This window comes from Ylistrum balloti, unplaced genomic scaffold (genome assembly GCF_031769215.1).
Source record: "Ylistrum balloti isolate Yb309-2 unplaced genomic scaffold, AGI_CSIRO_Ybal_v1 Utg369600, whole genome shotgun sequence".
Taxonomy (NCBI): domain Eukaryota; kingdom Metazoa; phylum Mollusca; class Bivalvia; order Pectinida; family Pectinidae; genus Ylistrum; species Ylistrum balloti.
The window spans coordinates 36,298-61,013 of record NW_026781881.1 but is presented as its reverse complement, the minus strand read 5'-3'; the positions used below and the strand labels follow the sequence as shown (position 1 = coordinate 61,013).

Here is a 24,716-nt window from a genome sequence, read left to right as displayed (position 1 = left end):
ATATATCAATAATCAAATTCACTTCACTAAATATATCATGAATGGTCTCCAGGCTATAGAGACGACCACAATCACGAAGTTGTCATTTCCCGTCTTTGGATGGACCATAGTTACCTTACGTATTCGTATATGTTGAAAGGCGAAGATAATCCTTGGTGCACAGGCTACCATATCTGGAAGAATATATACATGCATATATATAACTGGTTTTATGTTATCGTTGTCATGGTAAAATAAAATCACGGATTTAGAAGAACAATCTGGTTGTTATTACATATTTTTTTAAAGATGTAGGACGAGAGTACATCAGGCCCTGACACTAGATAGAACAGTCATCACATAACAACCTATGTTTTCTAGAGTTAAATTTCCCGGAAGAAAGAGCAAAATGTAAGTCCCTTCCTTCCATCTTGAATAGTACATCCGATCTTTGTATTTTAAATTGCATCCGCTGTATAATGTAGAATTTACAGATGCACAATATTTTGAAAATCTGTAAACATTCAATATTTGGCTAATTTCCTTTTGTGTATAAAGCTTAAGATTAATCGGAATCGTGTTGGGTTGACGGAAAACGTTCGGGTGGTTTCGTAAGAATAACGGAAATCTCCGAGTGGCTTTCTGATCATAAAATGCACTATTTTTGTTCAGTACAGTTGTACCGTAGGAATTAGACACAGGGTTCAGGAAAAATACGGAAACATTTTCTCAAATCGAAATAGTCACTTTATATCTAAAAACATCACACCATCATACAGGTACATGTATGTCGATAGATACACATATTTGCTGTGACTTATATGATATGCTGCCAAGACAAGACGTGAACACGTGCTGAACAAGGTGGAACGTAAAACAAGGATAGATTCAGAAATGAAAGGAGCGGAAAAGAAAGAGAACGAAAAAAAAAGAATGAGACAGGAGATGACTCGGAAATGACGAAGGAGATGGGAGATATAGATTTTGTAGAGTCTAATTTCCACAGACCAGTCAACCAGTAAACCAACCTTCTGGGTTGCTTCTGTGTCTGCAAAAAAAAAACCTCACTGTGTGTTTTTCAAGCCTAAATGTCTTTCTGTATATCTCTTTTAATAATTTGTATGCCTTTTTATATAATTTCTAATTGTCATGCAGAGAATTCGACAAAATTTTTTTTTCTGTAACCATCCATGATAAAGAATATAGTTGAGGTCACAACATACAATACATATCCATATTAATACCATAGTATTGAATGAATAGATTCTCAACATTGTCTATTCACTAACATCAGAAAAAATCCACATTTGATGGTAGGTTGATATAGTAGAAAATTGTTACAGTAGGTAGTAGGTAGGTTACAGTAGGTAGGTTACAGTAGGTAGTAGGTAGGTTACAGAAGGTAGTATGTAGGCTACAGTAGGTAGTAGGTAGGTTACAGTAGGTAGTAGGTAGGTTACAGTAGGTAGTAGGTAGGTTACAGTAGGTAGTATGTAGGTTACAGAAGGTAGTATGTAGGTTACAGTAGGTAGTAGGTAGGTTACAGAAGGTAGTAGGTAGGTTACAGTAGGTAGTAGGTAGGTTACAGTAGGTAGTATGTAGGTTACAGAAGGTAGTATGTAGGTTACAGTAGGTAGTAGGTAGGTTACAGTATGTATTAGGTAGGTTACAGTAGGTAGTAGGTAGGTTACAGTAGGTAGGTTACAGTAGGTAGTAGGTAGGTTACAGCAGGTAGTAGGTAGGTTACAGAAGGTAGTATGTAGGCTACAGTAGGTAGTAGGTAGGTTACAGAAGGTAGTATGTAGGCTACAGTAGGTAGTAGGTAGGTTCCAGTAAGTAGTAGGTAGACCACAGTAGGTAGTTGGTAGGCTACAGTAGGTAGTAGGTAGGTTACAGTAGGTAGTAGGTAGGTTACAGTAGGTAGGTTACAGAAGGTAGTATGTAGGTTACAGAAGGTAGTATGTAGGCTACAGTAGGTAGTAGGTAGGTTACAGTATGTAGTAGGTAGGTTACAGTAGGTAGTAGGTAGGTTACAGTAGGTAGGTTACAGTAGGTAGTAGGTATGTTACAGCAGGTAGTAGGTAGGTTACAGAAGGTAGTATGTAGGCTACAGTAGGTAGTAGGTAGGTTACAGAAGGTAGTATGTAGGCTACCGTAGGTAGTAGGTAGGTTCCAGTAAGTAGTAGGTAGACCACAGTAAGTAGTAGGTAGGTTACAGCAGGTAGTAGGTAGGTTACAGAAGGTAGTATGTAGGCTACAGTAGGTAGTAGGTAGATTACAGAAGGCAGTATGTAGGCTACAGTAGATAGTTGGTAGGTTACAGTAAGTAGTAGGTAGACTACAGTAGGTAGGTTACAGTGGGTAGGTTACAGTAGGTAGGTTACAGTAGGTAGTAGGTAGGTTACAGAAGGTAGTAGGTAGGTTACATTAAGTAGTAGGTAGACTACAGTAGGTAGTAGGTAGGTTAAAGAAGGTAGTAGGTAGGTTACAGTAGGTAGTAGGTAGGTTTCAGTAGGAAGTAGGTAGGTTACAGCAGGTAGTAGGTAGGTTTCAGTAGTTAGGTTACAGTACGTAGTAGGTAGACTACAGTAGGAAGTAGGTAGGTTACAGTAGGTAGTAGGTAGGTTTCAGTAGGAAGTAGGTAGGTTACAGTAGGTAGTAGGTAGGTTACAGTAGGTAGTAGGTAGTTTATAATAGGAAGTAGGTAGGTTTCAGTAGGTAGTAGGTAGGTTTCAGTAGGTAGGTTACAGTAGGTAGTAGGTAGGTAGACTACAGTAGGAAGTAGGTAGGTTACAGTAGGTAGTAGGTAGGTTACAGTAGGTAGTAGGTAGGTTTCAGTAGGAAGTAGGTAGTTTGCAGTAGGTTGTAGGTAGGTTTCAGTAGGTAGGTTACAGTAAGTAGTAGGTAGACTACAGTAGGTAGTAGGTAGGTTACAGTAGGTAGTAGGTAGGTTTTTAAATCTATTTCAAAGACTGGGTCTAAATTATATGTTTATTTCAGGTTAATTTTTTGGAATTAGATAGTGATATCATGTCGTTTTGCTAAAGCGTTGTCGTTAGAGGTGAAGACAACAAGTTTAAAAATAGATTCATTGTGAGTTTTATGTTGGCCTGCAATGCTGTAAACATTCTAACAATGAAACGCTTAGCTTTTGCACAAGTGACTGTAATTTGCACCTCACAACTGCTTCAAGTACGCCACTAAAAACTAAAAAAAACGTCTTCCTTACAAGGAAGCAAGTGTGTAAAGTAGAACATGTGTATAAATATGTGGAGATTAAGTAAGTAATCAGCATCCTGGTCAACTCTGGGATCAATATTAACACGTGTTTATAGCCAGTGTTTGTACGATAGGGTTAAAACATTCAGTGTCACGAGATAACAGCATCATTAGGTATACTATGTACTTAAAGATCGCATGGAAAGACGGTGTGCAGCTTTGTTAAAACGGTCCATAGTGACATTTAATCCGCTAGTTGAGCAGGCGTGCGTGTTATTTTGTGACTTTGATAAGGCTAGGGGTATTTCAGTGAGTCAAAGAATTACACCAGTGTGATGGGAAAACTTTGGGAAAACTGGGAACAATGTTTCGTTTACGGCTAGGAAACTTGTAAGTATTGACATTGCACGTAAACTGTACAACCTGTTTTAAATGGTCGTCGTTTTCAGCAAAGATTTTTGTTCATTGTTTACACTTTTGTATGAATAAGAGAATTGATTTCATAGACTAGGTCTAAATTATAGGCTCATTTCAGGTAAATTGAAAATTTCGAGTTTGTTTGGAATTAGATAGCAGTAATTGGTTTGGTAGATTTTACAGCCTGTGAGTGATTGTTATATCATTTGACTTTGAGTTCAATTTGTGATACAATCCTTTAACTGCCTAGTTCTTTAAAGATATTATTATCAAAGAGTCCTCTAATTATTATTTCAGGGTTGAAATAAATGGCTAAAGCTGATGCAATGAAAATGTGAGAAAACATTATTTCTCATTTGATTTGATTTTGATGAGAAAAAACGCATCCAAAATTCCGGAAAAACCTCAGAAAAAGAAAAACAATCTGACAAAGAAATTCACAGTACATTTCCTTCTGAAGCTTCACGTTCTACTTAGAGGTTCTGATCAACAAAAAAAAGCCGAAATTGGAGTTAACTTGAGAGAATAGGTTGTTACTTTGAGAGATCATATTCAAATGTTATCTAATTTTGACACACAAATACGTCACCTGATCTACATTCCCTAAAGTGTAATTATAAACCGCAGTAAGTTTAGTTATGATCGTGTATCTAGAGAGATTTTTCCAGACACCGCTTTTCTGAATTGAGATTTCTGGAAATTGCGATATAATAAACACGTATACACAGTTTAATTGGTGGGTCATGTGTAAGTTTGGATTTTCATATTTTTGGTTAGAAAGTTTTCTTTTATTTGCCTTTTTCAGAGTTGCCTATTATTTTAATAAGGTACTAGATTTACTTGTTTAAGATGTATTTTCAAAAGGATAGTCTGATTTTTTTAATCTGTTAGATATGTTCCCATTTTTCAAACACATCCTTATGCCACTAACCGTCCTATTTCTCTGTACTCATTACTTAATTTACAATAAATGTTTGAAGTCTCATACAATATCACTAACGCAGAAACATTCTTCTGCATTCAAACTAATGGTATTAAGATAGCGTTAAACCAGTGAACAACCCAAAACTGCTCAGATAAAATGAATAGTTGTGTAGTCATAAGGGTTGACTATTTAAGGGCAAAGCATTCCCGCTTATGTTTCGTTGGTTAATGGTAAAATATTGCTACAAAACTTACATATAAAACGTCAACAGAGTTAATGTACTTCCCTAACTGCGGATTTAATTTACATAGAGAGATTGGGAGGGGGCGGGGGGTAACACATGTCAGCTACGTCTCCGCAAACAACCCTCTGTTCTAGAAGTTTAAACGGCAATAACGTTTGCTGAGTCAACGTGTATGTATGGTAAAATGGCAAAGCTAGTTGTCACTATATTACTAATTATCAGGAATATCTTATATTCTTCAAAATGTTTTTATCTCACGCTTTATGAATAACAGAAGTAATTATTGTTCACATACGACCATGTTATCTGTACCCCTATGCAATGACAATCTCATTTTAACTTATGAAATTAATATTTTCTTTATTTGTTTGACAGGAAATATTTGACAAAAGTGTTGGCAGTGTGTGCTGTATGTTTGTCAATGAAACTCTTACACGACACCTACCAGATAATTAACAGAGACACGTACAGTCAATGGTCTATATTAAGGAGGAATAAATTCGAAGAAAACAAGGCATGGTTACAGCAAGGCGTTCAGAATTGGGACAGGTCAAATGACCAACACGCGATTTCCAAAAACAAACATGAAATTAAGAAAAAAATCATCAAAGTCCATTATTTTAACAAACCAGACCACGTGTCACCTACGTCTTTCGATAAATGCCCGGATGCATGCACAATGACTTATGGCGTTAATGGTAATTTGTTTACCAGTGATGCTGTGATGTTTCAGGGCCCGCCGCTAGGGATTACCAATCCTCAACCACCAACGAAAATCCGAGGTCAGATCTGGGTGCTACACGGAAGCGAGGCTCCTGTATATTGGATGGGGTCCTTGTCACCATGGCGGCGTCTTTTCAATTGGACCATGTCATACCGTCGTGATGCCGATATTCGCCATTCATATGGAGATTTTAGGAAACGTCAAAGTGTCCTTTCAAAAATTCCGACCGCTTTAAATATTCCTACGTCATTCAATCCTGTGGGTTGGTTTGTTAGTCATTGTGTCACGTCATCACAACGTGAATTATACGTCGAACAACTTACTAAATACGTCAAGACGGATATATACGGTGCTTGTGGAAAATTAGTTTGTGATTTCGATAAATTTAAGGAATGTTTGGATCGTTACAAGTTTTATTTGTCTTTTGAGAACGCTATATGTCGGGACTATATTACCGAGAAAGTTTTCAATATTTTCCAAATCGCTTCAAATACAATTCCGGTAGTTCGGGGATTCAAAAATCAATCATGGATGTTCTTACCCCCTGGAAGTTACATAAGTACGGATGAATTTTCGTCCCCAGGGAAACTCGGCGAGTATTTAACAAAACTTTCAAATAATATGACGGCATTTGAAAATTACTTTACATGGAAACAATTCTATGAATCCTACAGCTATGAGCCTAATCCTTTTTGTATATTATGCCGGAGGTTACATCGATCAGAATCCTACAGACGCTTATATGACGATATCGATGCTTGGCTTAAAGGTGGAAATCAAGAATTTTGTGTAGGAGCTGATGATATTAGATATGTACTTTCACATTTTCTGTACAAATTTTGACCATATTACTATTTATGCACGATTCAATAATGAGAGCTTGTTGTTATGGGAGGCTTGACTTGTCACTAATTCTATTGTGTGTCAAGAGCGATGTTAAATATCAATATTGCAACACGACATGTTCATTTTCAAAATCCAACTGAAATAAAAGATACTAATTGGCATGCACTTGGAACTTCTTCATTCAAATGGACACCGTCAATGACAACCAAGTATTACCACTCTTTCTTCCCAGTAAAATACTATTGTATTGAATTGCCCGCTGTTCCTACGATGCATATTAGAGAATTAGTGAAAATCTCTTGATGGCGAATGTAATGATAAGGATTGTTTTCCAGTTTACTGTACTTACTTCAAAAGGTATTATACGATGGAATAAACGTAAGCCTATATTTTTTCTGTATCATTTCGAAATGTTTTATATGATAGGCTAAATGTAGGCCTTGAGATTTTTAGTGCGATTTAACGTGCACCAAGAAATATGTTGTTACTCCCATTAATATACACTTCGATGCCGGCACAAAAAAAAAATCAATTAATAAATCAATAAAAATGAAATGATCAGACCATCAATGAAATTTTACCAGAAATGGTGTTAACGATAGTGAATAAATTTTCATGCATTTTAAACAACATATAACACCACGAATATCATTATCGCCATTTATTACCATTGTTTGGAAATTCGTTTTTAAAAATGAAAACATAATTATCGTTTTTTATAATGAAAGACAAATAATATGAACGTACGTAAAACATGAAACGTAAAAAACGCTTTGTAAGCAAAGAGAAACACCTGCTAATGATTTACTCTAGTCAGCAGTTACTACAATGTAGAAGTTATACAAAAGTTACTACATTGTAGAAGTTATACAACAGTCACTACAATGTAGAAGTTATACAACAGTTACTACAATGTAGAAGTTATAAAACAGTCACAACAATGTAGAAGTTATACAACAGTAGAAGTTATACAACAGATACTACATTGTAGAAGTTATACAAAAGTTACTACAATGTAGAAGTTATACAACAGTTGTTAAAATGTAGAAGTTATACAACAGTTATTAGAATGAAGTTATACAACAGATACTACATTGTAGAAGTTATACAACAGTTACTACAATGTAGAAGTTATACAAAAGTTACTACAATGTAGAAGTTATACAAAAGTTACTACAATACAGAAATTGTGTAACAGTAACTATGTTATGAAGGACACAACACACCATGGATTAATGTTGATACGCAACTACCGAAGTTACTGCACGAATTTTAACGGTTTAATGGGTTAAGCCTTTAATTTCTGTTTGATGAACATGAGAATAACTTTGTTAGAAGTAGTAAAATGGAAAACATCATAAACACACTGGCTTAAAATGACATCTCTAAGCTTTTTACAGGACTTGTGGACAAATTCAAATTATAAAATCAATCATTCAAGGGCTTGTTCTTATTATCACATTATTTTCGGCAACTGACAGATAAAACTCACAATGTAGGGAGACGTAGGTTGAAGAAAATCATTGGGATGTTTTACGGTCATCATAACGATCTCAGGGAGACATATTCTGTTTCCTTGTGCGATACTGAGTGTGACGTTTTAGATTATCGTTTGAGTAATCTCTCTCTCTCTCTCTGTTTCTCTCTCTCTGTCTCTTTGTCTCACTCTCTCTTTTCTCTTTCTATCTCTCTCTGTGTCTCTCTTTTCTCTTTCTACTCTCTCTGTCCCTCTCTCTGTCTCTCTCATTTTTAATTCTCGCTATGCAAAAATTGAAAGAATACTATATTAAGCATTCATCTACATTTTGACCAGGACATGAATAAATATATGGTTCATGTGACGTCTGTTGACTTTCTGTCCATGTGTGGCCAATTTCATGTACCACTGCTATATAATTTACTAACTCCCAAAGGTCACCTTTAATTGCTGTCTTTGGTCCAGTTTCATTCAACCACGGCTTCCAGGAAATCCCCTTGGTTTGAATACTACACGGAATGGGCGGGGTTTCAGGGATACTCCTTTATAGTCTGAGGTCAAAGGTATTTGAATATTTTTGTCATGATGTTGAATGTGGAAGTGACGTATGAGGTTCATGCTGTACAGGAAGTGAGTAGTGTCAGATAATTTCCGTGCTGGGCAACACCTCGGACCTGAAACAAATTTATTGAAAAATAATGCATTTCTTTTATGATACTTACTTTCTTAATTATTTCATTTGTCTAAGTAGGAATAAATTAGTTAAATTTAGGAACACCAAAAATAAAATCAACAGAAATCTAGTCTGTTTCATAATGTTTATGAAATTTCAATAATCAAAAAACAACCTTACTGTCTTTTTAAATAGAAACAAAACATAAAAAAGGGAAAAAAGAGTCAAAATGTGTAAACAATATATATATTTATCTGACAATCTTAACAAAATTAGTTCCCATTTAATGAATTGTTCATAATATCTATATATATACTCAACAAAATAAGAAATACACAATTAAATTATGCAATCAATAGCCTATGATATTTTGGGAAATTTGTACCAAAATTTTATATCAATGAGAAGGGACAAGCCTACTCTTTACAATACTGTAGAAGTCTGTGACGTCACTCGTCTCTTCAGTAGTCTCTCAAAGTGGGATCATTGAACTCATGAGATCATTAAATCGCCTTAAGGGAATGTTGTTCCATTCTTGTGTTAAAGCTACGATCATCTGGGCGCGGTAGGTTGGGGGGTTGACGTTTTTTAATACGCCTGTCCAGCTCATCCCACTGATGCTCAATGGGAGATATGTCGGGGCTATATATGGGTCATTCGAGAGACTGAACATTGTTTGCCGTGATAAAAATTAGGTTATAACGTCTAGGAAGAGGAAAGACCTGTGGTTGAAGGATCTGATCTCTGTATCAAACGGCTTTGAAGTTTGGATCCGGTACCACTAAGGGGATTTTACTCCATGGGAGATGCCTCCCCAAATCGTTACAGAAGCCCCACCGAATCTATCATGTTCAACCCCGCATGCGTCGGCGATATACCCCTTTTCTTCCGTCTAAGCGATACAGACAGAATCTAAACAAAAATTGGTGAACATTACACGCCTCCTTCGACGCATCTCAAACCTATTCGGGCCAAATCTTCGCATCCAGTCAAGACGCCGCCTCCTTGGTGTCAGAGGTGGCCCGACATAAGGCCGGCGCGTAATGATTCTCTCGTCACGCAAACGGTTCCTGACAGTTTGAGCACAAATGGGTCTGTTATGAGTACCTAAGGTATGCGACGCAGTCTTTATAGCAGTCTTGAATATGTTGCTCAAGTGCGACAATCGAATCGCCCTGTTTTGTAGTGCGGTCGTTACACGAGGACGACCGCTCCTGGGACGATCAGAAACCGACCCAGTGGCAAGGAGATGTGTATACAAACGGTTAATTATACACAGAGCAACTCCAAACTGCTGTGCGACAACAATTTGGCTACGACAATCCATCAACATCGCAATTGCTCTACCCCTTTGGATTTGCGTTTAGCGTGGTATCTCGATCAATGGCGAAATCAAAATGCTAACGTGGAAAAATCATGTGGCTGAACTTAGAGTATCCATTGAATTTATTCGTTTGAAAAAATCCGTCGTGGTTTGACCACGAGACATGATTTGGACTACAGAAACTCTTAAAGTCAGATAATGATATCGTCACGCTTGGCTGATTTTAGGGTAGATTTTCGAGAAGGGAGATCATTCTTGATGTCATACCTGACCAAATATTCCATTATTTCCTTAAAGCTAAGGTGTAATTTAAGGGGGGGGGGAACTTTGTGCGTTTCTTTTTTGTTGGGTATATATACATGTACATAGATACAAACCAAGACCAAAGGAAAGGGACGCAACTCGTTCCTGTGTCTCGCTCAACTGAGAAAAAAATCTTTCAGGTCGGAATTCAAAAGGGTCTTCCCAAATTGTGTCATCAAATCGAGGTTTGTGAAGGTCACAGACGACCAATGAACGTCCAGAAATCATGTAGCCATCCACAATGGAACTCTTCTTATTGGTGTGTAGCGTTGTCATGACAGCTGTTGAGAGAAATCGTTAGATGTCATCATTATTATCGGAATTTATACAAGATAATTCATTGTCCAAAAAAATTGTCATTACGTGATAGTTCAGTCAATAGGATCTGCAACCTAAGATGAGGACCCAATGTTTGTGGTTCCCTAATGGGGACGATTTGTGTTTGTCAGGAAGCACAGGCCAGGGCTGTCCTAATGCAAGGAACTTTACCACCATGGTAAACATGTGGCGGCACTCCTGCATGTTGTTCAGTAAGGTAGCAACCAGCTTCTACAAGGAAATATCGACACACTATTACCCTGAATGTAAGTGATCGAGTCTTAGACAACCATTTCTTAGTGTTGAAAGCAGATCAAAATAATATCTCTCTTACGTTGAATTCCTAGGCGTGTAAAATGCCGTTGGACATTCTCGGGACACTGATTACTTCTCCAATGGACGCAAGTTGCTTGATTGGGATCCTGTATAAATTTGAAGGTCAGTTCTCACGACCAGTGTTGATATAGATAACAGATTGCTCTCCTTAAAGTAATAATAATATATCTTAATGTTACCATAGCAACACTCTCTGGACACACCATTTTGAAATATATCTGACAGCTATCGTCACCTTTACCATAGCAACACTCTCTGGACACACCATTTTGAAATATATCAGAGAGCTATCACCATTTGTTACCATAGCAACATTCACCAGGACACACCATTTTCAAGCCTATCCGACCGCTATAACCAAATGCTCTATTTTTCAAAATCTGTCTCAAAGGCCAAAACAATAGCAACCCTGACCTGGACTAGATATTCGCAGGATCTCCTTCAATACTGCTACACAGTATGGTAGACTACCATTGGCCTTGTCATTTGACGACACGTCACGATCTCCTACAACCTGTAACACAAAGGGTTTGTTAACCTATGAAAAAGTATTTTCAACATTTCCTTTCTAGTTTTATTGTTCGTACATTGATGTTAACGTTTTAAGAAAAAGCTATGACATATCTATCTCGTATTAATCATAACATCTGTAAATTTACTAACTAAATTACTGGAATGGTCCAAAGCATCATAGGAAGTGACTTGACTTTCGCAACAATTGACCTCAACATCACCGGAAATAACCTTAACATCACAGGAAATTACCTAACATCAAAGGAAGTGAACGAAAAAAACATTATCTTCAATCATAGATTATAGACTGAAATCACAAAAAGTGAGTCTTGTATCACAGGGCGTGTTATCTAAAATCACACGAGATGTCTGTTAGAATATGTGAATAGTTTAGTATTCAGGAAAACGACATATATATGTATATACATATATATATATCCGGTATATATATATTTGACCTCTTATAAACAGAAGGCGCAGCTTTTTAATGACAAGAAAGTATCAACCAGTCACACTTACAGAATCCATCTCTTCCTGACATTTTCGTTGTACATCCGGGTATCTGACAAGGTACACGATTGTCCATAGAAGTAAGGATGTTGTCATCTCTGACCCGTATATATACAGGTCAAGTATTGACCTAAGGAAGTTGTTCTCTGAGGAAAGAAAGTTGACAATAACTACATGCTGCACATATCTGCCTACATTAACAACTTCTATACAGAATTACTGAGGAAAGTTTAATCAATTTAATCCAGAAATATCAAAATCGATGAAAAATACATTTGCGTCAGTATCAAGATTTACAGTTGAGAAAAATTGTATCAGAGGAGAATAGATCATTGTGATATATATTTCTAAGTAAAATAATCCCATGTACATATACATACACAGTCCAAATGAGTTCGCAGCTTAAATAAATTTCTCTCACACTATACAATGTGTCGTCGCATACGCTTGAGACGGGGATTTCCGTGTCATGACAACAGTTATCAATTCAATGGCCTCATGTCAACAATTCAGTGGCGTCATTTTAACAATTCAATATCATGTCAACAATTCAATGGCATCATGTCAACAATTCAATAACATAATGTCATCATTTCAATGACGTAATGTCAACAATTTAATTCAATGACATCATGTCAACAATTCAACGTCAGAAACGCCAACTATTAAGGATGTATTCCTCTGAGAAGTAAAAATAATTTCAGTAGTACACTTTTATTTGATGATGATTTTTTTTATAAGTTTGATTTTAGAAAATAGTCCAGATGCAAAACATAGATGTGATGCTTCACTTCTTTTTCCGGTACAGACATCAGAAAATATTTAGCAGAAACTTATTCATTTTCACATATCATTCTCATTTTTGTCCTGAATAAGATACATTCTCTGTATTTGCGACAACGTTTTGTCTTTCATAACAAAGGAAGGTTATGATACTTGGCTATAAAAGAAGTTTTTATTTGATAATATCATTGTCATAGCCACCAACTTAAATGTTCCAAAATTAATGACATCCTTTATTTGTCCGTCTTTTAAGATTTGATTTCTTATTTTATGTTTGGATAGATACATTTTCTAGGAAACCTTTCGTGATGAAAAAAGAGGAGGTCTCCTTTAGGGTGAGTTTTCTCAACCAGACGGAAAAGATACTTAAGTTGGCAATCACTGGACTGGCTTCATATTTGCTAACTTGAGAAACTTACCCTCGTGTCGAAATTAAAAAAAAACGATAATTCGCGAAAACCGTACTCATACGAAGGAGAAAGATCTGAAAAATGTAAGAATCTTTAGCAGTTTACTCGGTCTAAAGGCATCTCTCTGTGGTATTTAGGTCCGTGTTCACAGTACCGAACATTCAGGACCGTGGATCAGTCTACAAACACAGAGCAGATTCACCGTGATAAAGAATTGTATCCGATATAGACAAACCTGTTTCTTGGTCAGTTTCCTTCCCATGCTCCTTCTGCTGTATAAAGGTGTCCATCAGGTCAAGGGATGCGTTTCCATGGCAACACCGGTTCTCGTGAGAGATCAAATATTTCTTAAGAATTACAAACAGGTCGTTTTCCTTAACAATAGCTTCATCTCTCTGGAAAGGAAACACTGTCATGGTAAAAGGCAGAATTTTTTTCTGGATATGCATCAATGACTTTTAAAATGGTACTAGAATAGTTTGTCCATTGATCTGTGTTAACGAGCCCTATCGTACTTCTCGATCGATTAATTCTTGCGTTTACCTACGTGCACAATACATATTAGATAATTAAACATAAAAAATACACTGTAGTCTGTTAACCGTAAATCTACTGTGCTTTGTTTACTTTTATGCACATGGCTGCAGAAAACCAAAGGGAAAACACAAATAACTACCGCGCCTATGCTGATTAATAAAAACACTTATTTGTCATTGACAATTTGTTTATGATTTTAAATTCATTTACTGGATATACATTTACAAATTTTATTTTATTGTATTTAACGATTACGCTCTTACAGAGCCGTACGTTACGCTTCAGTGATGGTGCCGCGGCCTTCACCTACCTCAGCGCTATCCATGTTACGTATTTATGAAGTTTCATTTTTAAAATATTGTTGTCGAGACTTGTTAGAATACAAATGTGAGCACAATATTTTTATTACTTCTGGTATCGATTTCACGAAGTTATTTTGACCAGAGTGACTGCGTATCCACGCCATTCAGATTACCTATCTTATATACATCCGTGCTTAAATCTATATATTTAAATAAACGATATCATTAAAGTATAAAATCACAGAATACTTTTATTTATTATTAATTCATTTGTGTCATGTAATGTTATGAGACACGTTTTCAGTAAACAACCGATGAAAAAAGGAGTCAATCTTCAATGCATAATGTCTCCATTTATGGAAGCACGGCTGAATCGGACCATCGGATAAGTCGAATATTTCATTTGGTCCCATCGACTTCGACTTATCCGTGTTTTATTGTGTATTTATCTGAAAGTGGACTATTCCGAACGACTATACAAACATTTATCAAGAATTGACACTTCTATGTAATGGTATCGAACACTTGTATTACTTTAATTACTGCTCTATTCATGAAGCTAAATAGAATGTCTTACTGTGTGATGGACAGACGAAGGAGAATTCGTTTCCTCTGTCAAGAGATAGAAAAATAACACCACGCAATATTACAGAACATACAAGAGCATATGTACATTAATATGTCGAATGAACTCCACATAGAAATTTACCACAAGGTGTAACACTGGATTGTCTAAGGTAATCCCATCTCCTAAGCAACACGTGATACAGTTAAACGAATCACGTCCGTTCTGTGTCGAGGTTAGATCCAACCAAGGGAGATAACTCCTGCAGTTTTTACTACAATTCCTAACACAAGTCCAAACAATGTCATTTTAGTACGTCTATGCTGCCATAATCCATCACTTCTTAATCTAATAAATAAAGTAGGATACACACCTTTCGTTTCATACAAGCCCCCAGACTCGGAAACATGTTAACAGGATTTTGAGTCTTGTTTCTCTCTGTTATATCAGCAATACCATCTTTGAGTAAACTGTAGTCTTTCTCTGTCACATCAAACCTGTCAAAAAAGTCATAATTACAAGGTGTGACATAAGTGCGGAGTTAAAAAAAAACAATGGAATGGATTCTGCATTAATTTTCAATAATTTTATAACATTTTCCAATCCTTCCCCTCTAACAGACATAATATACTGTCTATTCATAACAGTTGCTGTGACTGTGAGTGTAAGGAACGACAACTCTGGGTAAAGATGACGCGTGGCACATTACAGGGTTTGGGGACGAATGTGTTATTGTCTGTGGATTGTGCATCTGTGCCCTGTGTCTCCCATGTCTCCTATATTAATTATATTTTGCGTCTAGAAATAAATAAAAGAAAGTGTGTGTGTGTGTGGAGGAAGGGGGGGGTTGGGTTGGGTTATGCGATGTTACATTACAACATTATAAGGTATGTGTGGTATTGACCTACCGCTGACCAAATACGAATGCAGACAGTATGTTGAATGTGGAAGAACTGAACAGACTGTTGGGGTCAACACCGGAACCATCTGATTCACTTCCTTTGTTCAACAGGTCAACCACGTGGTTTACTTCGGCCATGGTCTGTTTCTCTGTATGCTGACTGCTGTCCGGAGAGGTCTGTGTAGTGGTCGTTATGTCTCTCATTCTCTGCCACATCTCACCGTTCGTCCAAATTATCCCTAAAATGGTTCGTAAAAAATAAATCTTAGACATCATATATATGAAATAATTTTATCTAAAATGTTAATATTTCTATTGAACGATTGTGAAATTGTAGAAATGTATTTATTTTCAGTATGATTGAAATCTGGCTATGAGATATAAAACGGAAGTCGAGATTGCGTTCATACCACAGGCACTCGAGGCCAGGATATTATTTTTTAAACATTGATTTTTGTTTTAGCACTCATGACTGACGTTATTTAAACGAAATATCAGCAGAATTCAAATTTATGTGCCGGTTGACAAATCCGAGGTCCACGGTCATTAAAAATACACAAGGCAAGCAACTCCAGATTTTAAAAAATCGACCCCTCGCTTGGAAACTGGCTCAAAAAAAGTAGTTATGATAAGTTCCTTGTAAAACAATATGTATCCGTAGGTAGTGTGTATATTTACCTTTTATTTGGTGCATAACATTACAGGCAACACAATACGTAATGAGATTAACATCTCAATAACCGTTTTATCGTCCATGTAATTATCTTTGACGGAAGTAACATGCCATTTCAAGGGCGGTCACTCCGACTTTTTGGGAGTTCCGGATAGCACTATACCAGTGAACAGGTAAATCTTCATTACGCGCGTAACTTCAAAATAGATATTTTTATTTCTACAAATACATTTGCGGGGATGTCACTATGGAAAAAAATCATTTAATTTCCAATTTCTAAGTTAATATATTTCCCCCACGATATTTTTCATAAATTGTGCCCTTTTTTCATTATCTGCATGATTTTTTTCTATTTTTTTTTTGAAAAAAAAATTCACAGATTGATAAATCCCTTACCATGATATTGTATCCGAGTTGGCAAATGTGGACTTTCTTTGCCCAGCCATAAAACTCTAAAATCTTGTTCAGTGACAAAATACCGGTTATAGTATTACAGTACGAACACAGATATAAATTATTGTTTGAAACATTATAAACGCCGTCAAATTATTGTTTGATTTTCCGTAAACTATAAAGTTTCAAAAATCAACTTGGCCTTGAGAGTTTAATATGTGTTTGTGAAACAGTATGTCCTCGGCTGCAACAAAACTTTGAATTGGGACACTAGAACTGTGCTGTGTAAGGCGTGTGCTAACTGCATGCTCACTTTGTGAAACACTTGCGTCTTCGTTGTGGCAATGATTCTTTTTTACTTTCAATTGTAGGTCAAAGGTCACTTAACATTGTAACAAGAAACACTTGTCAAATAGGAATCAGACAGCACAAAAACAATATGCAACGGGGTCTTTCGATCCGCAAGTAGTATACCAGGGTTTTCTATTAGGATCGACACAAAATTCAAATCTTCATATTTTTTCGGTTTCCTTTCAAACACATCCTTATCACCCAGTCAATTATTCTCGTGTTGATGTAGAGTTTCCTCGTTATGTTAGTCGGCATCCTGACAATTCGTGGTAATAAATATTTGTATCAATAATTCATTGAAAACTTTGCTTCTTTTAAAAAAAATCTGAACCTAAAATTGCGTTTTCTATCTGAAGATACCTATAAACTAAATAGTACGGAACATTTTCCACGAGTTAGTCAGACAAATCGTACATGTACCATGTATTGCCAACGGAGTTTATTTCACGTGAGTGCTCAAATATGTAACAGTACTTTATTTCCTAACTCTGTATCACCTGTTTACGACGTCTATTACCCAGGTGTAAAGTGTAAGTGATACATTAACGACTTAAAAAGTACAAGAGTTTAAATTTCGGGAAGTACTTCCGGTTCAAAGGGCAATTGAAGATTGACACGTACTTTCGCAAATTTACGGGTTTTGACAAGGGTGAATTTATGGAGGAACACCTATAACATCCAGAAATAGATTTTGTTCGCTATTAAGTTGAGTGGATCGATTCGAAGTAATAAATCAAGTCGCTTCGTTGTTATCAGCCTTGTTCTCTTTTGGTGAACCTGTCATTTCTGAGATTGACACAGAAGACATGCTTTCGAACCTGGTATTATGTCCCTTGCATTTTCAATTGTACACATATAGAAAAGTTAAAACAGTCTTTTTCAATCAAGGTCTCAGTCTTAACGAGTCATCAGTATTAATTTAACTGGAAAAAATCGCCATTTTCTTCATCGGGTTTGTTAACCGCAAGATCACTATTGACCCGAGACCGGAATTGACTCCAGCAATATAACATGCACTTGTAACCAGAATTCAATGTGAATTTAAAATTTCCTTGTTTTCAAATAAAAAGAGAAAGTGATATTAATCATGACATGCGGTTAGGATCAAACAAATCAGTAATACTTGAGCTTACGGAAGAGACTGAAGTGGTGTTCTTATATGAAGGAAGTGTATCCGCTGTATTGTAGTGTTGATACAATATACTATGTCAGTATGATATAAGCGTCGTCGGGATTTTTAAAAGTTATTAAAAATCCTATTTAAAAATGTAACATTCATGTTCAATCTGCATTTATTCAGTCATGCCTCATAATTCCCATCGAAATAGACTAATATCTCTTCATGTATACTTTATCGTGATGTCTGTGAGATAACACCTTGCAATGGGATGAGTAACGGAGACAGTACACCAACCACCAAACCAACCAACCTATCTACCAACCAACCAACCGACCAACCAACCCATCAACCCACCAACCAACCACCAAACCAATCAACCAACCCACCAACCAACCACCAAACCAATCAACCAACCAACCACCCAACCAAGTGTAGGATTTTATTTATCAACAATCACCTTCTTCCGTAAATGGAATATACATGTAATTCGAATGCGTCTCTCAATAACAAAGGCAAAACAATCAAGAGAAATGTAAACATAAGCATAATCCAAACACAAATTCCATAAAACTAGGGCTAAATATGAAGGATTTACACGACCAGGTGTTCCGGATGAGTAATCATCTTCTGCTTCATTGACGTCATCCGCGATGTAAACATTGGTCAATCCAAGTAAGTAATGCCACGTTCTCAAATGAGAACAAGGTATACAACAACGGAACCAACAGGCAAACTAACGAGCATCAAACACGTCCAGCTTCATATAGCACAAAGAAACAGAATATTTCTCAATGAGAATCACTATGGCGACCATAAAACTTCCCAATTATTTTCATCAGCCTGTATCTTTTGAACCCTTGTGTTACAAGTTTGTCAGTCTGTTGAGTCAGTTGATGATTTCTTGCACGAAAATCGCGATAAGGGGAACATGTCCTTGTGGATCGAATCAACTGCGAAATGTAAACACCATACGTGATGCTGGATATTGTTATCAAGCAATTGAGAAATCCATAACAGGGAAATTGTGCAGTTATCACCAAGAGTACATTGTGGTGCCCTAAATAACGGTGTGTTGTAAGCATTAAGGAACGACAACTCTGGTAAAGATTACATACCTATGTCTAATCAATTTCTTCTCCGCCGCTGAGACAATCGTGTTACGTCATTTAGTTATGACGTCAAAATTGTGGTACAGCAGCATGAATTTTGCGGTAGTTTTACTGTCTTGCGTGACAGATCAGGCCAGCTACATGTTTGTGATTAATTGACATGAGTTCTCAGACTTATCCGAAGCTCGACTGGTCTGGCCAATCGTGTGGTCTTGGTGTGAAGCATCTTTGGATGAGGATGAATAAAAATCGTTCTGAATATGTTGGGTGTCGGTCGCCTGGGACAGGGAGTACTAGGCCCAATATACGAGATACAGAAACATATACTAAATATCTGTCGGTGGAAATGTTGGGATTTCTTAACTGTTTGATTAGAAACATCCTTGAATGAAGAGGAATTGATTTTGTATGAATTATGTGTGCCTACCCCTTGGAGCAGTTAGAACTGGCCACATAGGGTAAATTATTTGGAAACCGTTAATTCTGTAAGAATGTCAGGTTCAATACCAATTTGGTCTGATGCATCCTGGGATGAAGAGAAATCAGTTTAATATAAACGACGGGACTATGTTTCCTGAGGCAGGAGGGACGGGTATCAAAAGGGAAAATAGAGCAGTTATTTTAAAATAATTCTTTGCCTCTAAGAATATCACGGTTCTGTCCTATTTGGTCTGACCCATGCTAGGGAAAGAAATGTTGTGTAGCCGGTGGATCTCAACTACCGGCGGCCAGAGGAGCGGGGCCCACCAGAGGAGCGGGGCCCCAAGGGGGAAATATATCTCTTCTTCAAAAGGAATATCAGATGTCCCGATTTGATCCAGAGCACCCATGGGTGAAATGTTTCGAGTCCTGGGACAGGAGGGTCGGCTGAAAGATAAGGAATGTTTCGCTGTCCGCTGTGGCCGAGGTGTAGGGTCTCATGGGGGAATTACTTACAGCCCTTTAGAATTACTTTTAGTTTTAATAAAAAATAAAAAACAATTCCAGATACAGGCTCTATGGGCCTCTTGTTAGGCCCACAGACATGCACATGTAACTGGAAAAAAAGAGTTTCGGCGACATCAAGCTGCCTTCATACATGTAATTGTACTTGTATAGCACTTGAAAGTAATGTTATATCTACGATGTCATTATTATGATGCATCGTCAAACTTAGAATACGTGCAACATATACATAAAAAACATTACACATTCGTGTAGATACGCGCTCGTCAAACTTGAGTGGGTGTTATAATGTGGAAATTGTAGAGTACAGGGGACGTCCTAAAGCGCTGAAAATGTCGTTGTTTTGGGAATTGAGGTGTGTTTCTCAGTTCTGATATCTGTAAACAAGTATGTGTTTCTGGTATTTTGAGAAACTACGGGACAGTGATAAGTATGTCAGAATATGACTTTTACATGTCGTTAGAACACTCTATTAGATATCTCCTAAGCAGGGGTCATGATAGCTCAGTCATTAGAAGGACGTCTTTTAGTTATGTCGCGGCGAAAAGACGATAATGAGCGGGACGAAAAGACGATAATTATCGTTTTGATGTGGCGAAAAGACGGAAATTATCGTTTTGTCGCTGCGAAAAAAACCGATAATTAGCGGGGCAAATAACTTCGCCCCGCTAAATAGCGACTTCAAGTTTTCGTTATTTCGCGTTGAGTTTTGTCGTCTTTTCGTTATGTCGCTTACGAAATTTAGCGTTGGCGAAAAGACGATAATTATCGTTCTGTCGGGGCGACAAAACGAAACACCATAGGGGACTGACAAACAGGACGGCCTTTGCTGTTGCGGTCGTACCCTTCGGCAAGACACTTAAACTCAAACTGCTCTGGGTGGTATGCGGCGGATCTCTCATATGCTGTTCCGTGATCTGGTCACCAGCTACTACAAGGAGACCTCGCCTCAAAACAACCCTAGCTAATTATAGGGTCGTTAACTCAGTAAATAAACTTCTGTGTTTGTTGCTTGCTTTGATCTTGTTCCAGTCTCGCGCGAGGCGGGGGGGGATTAGAGTTGACGCCGTTCCTGCTGGGCCCTGAATCCTGTGAATCAAGTCTATCCGATTTTTAACATACCGTTCCGTGTAGACGTCTCATATAACGGAGATAATTGCTAAAAGTTAAAAGCTTATCTAATGTAGTGGATTTGACTTTGTCAAGGGAAAAACGTTCAGGTTCTAACGCGATACTTTTTTGCAGCTTCTAACGAGTTGATAAACACTGTGGTCTTTGGCTAGTGGTAACACAGCCGACTCCTGGATGTAACTTAAACAGATCCCACATGTTCTTGTAAAAGAAAAGAGATGTTATCGTTTGGATGTTATCGTTTGATGCAGCGGGGTTCATTTATTTCAAACATCACTGGTCTAATTTGAACAATATTTGTCAACATTAAAACGGAATGTGGTTTTTGTTCGGAATTTAAAATAATAAAATAATTCGTAAGGCAACATTTAAACCTATTTTGCGTAAAACATGACCACTTTACCACTAGAAGTTTTTGTAGAACGAGATTAAAACACACCTCTGTGACCAAAAGGTAACACAAAAACTTTCATGTGTGAAATTGTCACGAGAGTGAAAGGAAGAAAAAAAGTAAGTGACAATGATACATTTTGTGCCATCTACACTGTGTTAAGGCTTATAGGCCATCTGTCCGAACAGTTAACACTACAATGGGTCCACGACATTGAGACGTCAACACCTTCCTGTAGCAGGACATTTACACTTTTCGGTTCAGTAAACATACAATGTTATTTTAGCCACACAGAATTTAGGCCAAGTATTTTGCTTTAGGACAAACAAACAGTGTAATTATTGGAAGATTTCTAAATTAACTGTGTAACATTGTAAATAGTCTCAGATTCTAATTCAAATCGATATTCGGTTCAAGAATTAACATAACATTTTAGTTTGTTTTTCTGTCCCAAATGTATTGTATGTAGATGTTGTTGAATTGTCGTATGAGAAAATTGTTTAAACCATCGTCAAGATTAGTGAATCCATTTGTGACATTTTATAACAGCCTTTACTCGTCCGATCGCCTTGAGTTCCTAGAACCTCTCAACTCACGTCATTGATAACTACATTGTATGGTATTTCCACAAAAGCGTGAACATTAATATCTACAGAGAAATAATCTCTTTTTCGTATTTCACAAATAATGTCTTTTCTAGTCTGATAGAATGTGTGTGCGTGTAAGGTAATCGACCAGTACCTTTAAGGCTAATGTCATAATAATGCATGTATCATGAAGCTTCAACCTGTACGTACTTCATTGCAATCCATCAGTATAACCATTGACCTTTTCACCTCCTAATCACCGATAACAGAACCAAACGAGACTGGTAAAATGATGTTATGTTATCATTTTTAACATCAATCCCCCTCCCCTCGAGACCACAGAATGTATACACGATTTAAAACTATGTGATGAGACGAACAATAATTTGTACTATGTGCCTTCGATATGGTTTTTAAATGGTTTTCATCTCGAGTGTTTCCACAGGATCCGAGGAAGGTTTAGTGTTAGTGAATAAGATACACACCATTTGATAAATAGATTGTGTTTAGGACAAGGAAAGTATGGTTAACTTGGCAGTGAAATATCTGACTGCTTACCTTTCTTCTGTATGACTTTATCTGGTATATAAAGCCAGTTCGGACGCATCTCAAAATTCTCTTCAGGTCCCAGTAAAACGTCCTGTATATTTTTAAGTCCGAACACAAATACAGTGGTCATCTCGCCCAGTTTGACCCGGAAAATGTTTCCATAGCGATCCCTAAACCTTTGTAACTTGTGATCGAACCGTCCACCGATCACCTGTGGTATGTTACCGATGACTGGGAGGCCCCGTGGGCCGGGAACGCGTGCCATTTCTTTCTTCCACAGCCAGTAGACTGTCCCTATAACAATGAGCACGGGAATGAGGAAACTCGGCACATAATTAGCACCAACGTAAGAGGACATATCCTGCGAGGTCCCGGTCGGTTACACACGTTAGCATACAAACGTGCGGTACAAAAGACCTTCACGGATATAAGTGAAATTCACACAAGGAAATACACCGATGCATTCAATGAGCGGAAACCGTTAAATCAGACTCCGATTTGTACCCCTCTAAGTGACGTATGTGTTGTCACGTTTTTGGCGAAGCGGATTGTAAGGTAGAGTGAACTGACGACTGTAAACAGTTAGCCATGAAAACCACTCCGTCACAGATCAGTGGTTTCAATGAAGGCGGCAAAATCAATCGAGTGTGACTTCAATTACAACAACAGCGTGCTTCTGCTAATTGATTTTATTTGAAAATCCGTGTTGAGTACGTTTCTTCAGTCACAGCGGACGTAAACAGGTGTTAAATTATGTTTTGATGATAAACAGCGATATCTAGGTGTTTCTTGAATACAGTAAACGGCTGAATGATTTTAAATCTACCGTGTACATACATACACGTGATAACGTGGAGTACTAGATTCTAGTGTATCTAACTATAAATAAACTGAATCAAGATAGTAAATTGTTTACAATGACGTAGTACAATGTATACAAGAAACAAACTTTACTTATAAAGAAAACAAATCCACTGTTTTAACATACATTTTATTGTACTAGATCTTGACCTGTGAACAGGCCGTACCAGTTTAAGGCTTTTCCTTGTAGTAGATGGTGGCTCTCTTATTGAACCACGTGCGAGAGGACCGCAATATTAGGGACACATCAGCACAGGAAGGTCCGTAGACTGCCCGATTATTCACCCTCGTTTAGAAAGTTCAATTAGCAACCTCCTAAACTACCACGGACATATTTGTACGAGTGAGAGATAAAAAAAAAACTTGTAAATAGACTGACAGCGTTATAACGCTTTCAAATAAACGTATTAAATAGATATATATATATAAAGGTTACAGACAGTTCAAGTATACTTATCTATTGTAATACTTTGTATGTACACATTATCCATACATAGACAGGCAGTGAGAAGGAAGACGACAGGAATAGACACGACGGAAATTCATTTAGAATCAGTACTTTATCACAATTTGACATTATACCATCAGTAATATATTTACTGTAAAGTACCTCAAAACCAAGAACTACTCGTCCTAAGCACGTGAATACATTCCATGAAAATGGGATAGGTTTAAATCATCATGTCAATCAATCATTTGCTTAAAGGAGACAAATATTTCATTCAAATTTCACGGCACGTATGTGAAATTTGCGTCATATGATCGGGTTCATAACTGATACCGGATGTCTGACGAAAAGGGTTCACTGTAGCATAACGGAATGTGACTGTCAACTAAAAAAAAGTAACTAGAAAGTTGTTTTTTTTAAAGATTAGTATATGTAGAAAAAATAGTACTAATGTTTTTAAGACTACGACATTGGCATATGTCAACGACAAACTGCACACTTTAACCTTTGACCTTATTTTGAATGTCGCTGTTATTTAATTTTTTCATGGCGGGCGTCATGTATGAAGCAGAAGACGTTTACTCTTCCGGAACATCTACCATATTCTCCTTGGACATTTTCAGAGGTCTCCATGTAAATCTTTATTTTGTTCATATTTTGCCGTAGTTTTATTGAATTTTTATTGAGATTATGACTATATTCACACGTTTTTATTTTCTTGTTTTTACTGCCTCTGGATGATACAAACACTTATTAATCTAAAGCATGCCTCTAATGTTTTCTTTTAAGAATAAATGATTGGAAAAAATATGGGTCATTTGACCTTTGATTTTAAATTCTCAGTAAAGAAAA

General features: G+C 37.0%; 2 protein-coding genes across 2 annotated transcripts; one reads left to right on the top strand and one right to left on the bottom strand.

Moving 5' to 3' along the window:
- Positions 1-5,448: 5,448 nt before the first annotated feature.
- LOC132545880 (glycoprotein 3-alpha-L-fucosyltransferase A-like) lies at positions 5,449-6,399 on the top strand. Its single transcript, XM_060209556.1, has one exon. The coding sequence runs from the start codon at positions 5,464-5,466 to the stop codon at positions 6,349-6,351; it is 888 nt and encodes a 295-aa protein (XP_060065539.1). The 5' UTR covers positions 5,449-5,463; the 3' UTR covers positions 6,352-6,399.
- A 1,020-nt stretch (positions 6,400-7,419) lies between these two features.
- LOC132545841 (cytochrome P450 2B1-like) lies at positions 7,420-22,927 on the bottom strand. The gene is made up of 8 exons (XM_060209515.1): positions 22,565-22,927; positions 15,314-15,545; positions 14,779-14,902; positions 13,237-13,396; positions 11,818-11,954; positions 11,200-11,299; positions 10,206-10,412; positions 7,420-8,505 (listed from the first exon to the last, which is right to left on the bottom strand). Exons 1-8 carry the CDS (start codon positions 22,911-22,913, stop codon positions 8,303-8,305), a joined length of 1,512 nt encoding a protein of 503 aa, XP_060065498.1. The 5' UTR covers positions 22,914-22,927; the 3' UTR covers positions 7,420-8,302.
- Positions 22,928-24,716: the final 1,789 nt, after the last annotated feature.